The sequence below is a fragment of the Triticum urartu genome, chromosome 2 (genome assembly GCF_003073215.2).
Source record: "Triticum urartu cultivar G1812 chromosome 2, Tu2.1, whole genome shotgun sequence".
NCBI lineage: Eukaryota > Viridiplantae > Streptophyta > Magnoliopsida > Poales > Poaceae > Triticum > Triticum urartu.
In genome coordinates, this window is record NC_053023.1 from 678,622,413 (window position 1) to 678,624,493 (window position 2,081).

The window sequence follows — 2,081 nt, forward strand, 5'->3', positions numbered from 1 at the left end:
TACTGATGTATGTACAATCAGAATAATTCATGCCCAAGTCTACGACTAGAGGAGGCACGACGAATTCTTCTCCAATGATATGCGACCAGTCTAGTATAGTTGCTAATTGTATTTTCAAGAGTTTTCAACTAGGCCTACATTTCTAGTCGTCACAAAATATCACAACTCTTTCTTTGAACTTGAAAATATCTCAACTTACAACAACAGGGACGTTCCAGACAGATGTCTCCTTCGGGACCTGGTCGACCTCGCCCGGACATCCCACGATTGCCGTCGTTTTCCTCTCAGTGGAGCCGATCGCAGCATTGCCCGACCCGTGGGCGCACCGGACCACGGTACTCCGACGCCGTTGCCGTGTCCGTCTCCACGCACCATATATACCCGAGCCTTCCCCTTCTTTCTTCACCCAACTCGCTCGCTCTCCTCTTCCTCCCTCCTCGCACCACCAAGCTCAGCTCTGCTCTGCTCCGCATTTTGCTCGAAAGTCACCTACTCACACATACCATGGCGGCATCAGTGGCCTGCTCCTTCTTCTTCGGCGCCGAGCTGCTCGGCGAGGCCGGCATGCTGGCGATGGACGCGTGCGCGCTCTGCGCCAAGCAGCTGGCGCGCGACCGCGACGTCTTCATGTACAGAGGGGACACGCCCTACTGCAGCGAGGAGTGCCGCCACGAGCAGATGCACCTCGACGCCGTCTGCGCCAAGCAGGCCGCGCGGAGGCAGCAGCGGTTCTCGGCGGAGACGGAGTCCCACCGTGTGCAGCGGCAGTCCAGGAAGGTGTCGGTCGCAAGCTAACCGGCTGGCCGCTGAATGTTTTGTTTGGATCGACAAGATCTGTATTCTGAAGAATCATCGTCGTCTCCGTCTCTCCGGCCGGTGCTCTAGCCTCGTCCGGTGGAGGCAGCTTGGCGCGGCCTACAGGAGGCAAGGCAGGGCAGCAGCATCAGGCGGCACGAAGCATGTGTCCATGGCAAGCTAATTAGGCTACCCAAATGGGATGAAAGTGTACTTGTTCTCGGTCCAAAACAGAAATGTAATCGCAATGGATGTGATGAGAGCCATCAAACATGATTAACATTTTGTTTTAACTTCTACTATTTGGGTCGCCCTTCTGCGCCCTCTCTTGTTCAGTTTCCCTTTAATGATTAGATCCTGTTCGGTTTTGGGTACCACATCCACATGCGACAGCAGTGTCACTGTAAATACATCATGGCAACCAACCTACAAACTATCTTGCCCCTAAATTTTGTTATGCTTTTCGGATTTATAGCATCTCTAATGTTTCTAGTGATATGCCAATACGATTTGAGGCGACATTTTATCCATATGATTTTATGATATTTTGCTAAATCAGAATCTTTTGAGATTTTATACTCCCTTTGTTCACAAATATAAGATGTTCTAATTTTGTTTGAATCGGATGTATATAGACACGCTTTAATGTGTTTGTTTACTCATTTCGGTCTATATATGTAGTTTATATAAAAAAATTCAAAACATCTTAGGTTCTTATATTTATGAACGGAGGGAGTAATTATGTGCAAGTGAATTGGCCAGTTTGGAGCCTTTACCTTGAGCTTCCCACACGGTGAACCTTACAGTTTTACTATATCTCGAAGATATTTCCCAAAAATTTATACCATTGTGATATTTTTCTTTTCTTTTGAAATATATGTCAAGCTTACCAATTTGGGTGCAATAATTCATCACAATATCAATTTTAAGAATGAGAATGATCTTGTCATTCCTAGGTTACATGTCGAACATTTTTACGATGATTTGTCTTTCTTGATGGGTTGACAAGGCCTAGAACCGCTTCACATCGGCTCTTGCTTCTCCCTCCGACCTTTATTGTCGGTACCCCCTCTTCCCCGCCCAACAGTGTGGATGTGTGGGTGATTTTAGCTCAAGTTTACTAAAATTAACCAAAATTTACTAAGTTTTAAGGTTTGATTTTTCCTGATATTTTTCTCATAAACTAGACCAACTGTCTTCCTCCAATGGAAATTACAAAAATGGTCACCCTCTAACGAGGTTCCTAAATAAATAGATCTGAACCGGTGAAGTCTAACTATGATCTA

General features: G+C 46.1%; 1 protein-coding gene across 1 annotated transcript; it reads left to right on the top strand.

The window, feature by feature from the left end:
• Positions 1-395: 395 nt before the first annotated feature.
• LOC125534059 (FCS-Like Zinc finger 2-like) lies at positions 396-1,264 on the top strand. Its single transcript, XM_048697360.1, has one exon. It carries the CDS (start codon positions 505-507, stop codon positions 793-795), a length of 291 nt encoding a protein of 96 aa, XP_048553317.1. The 5' UTR covers positions 396-504; the 3' UTR covers positions 796-1,264.
• The last annotated feature ends 817 nt before the right edge of the window (positions 1,265-2,081 follow it).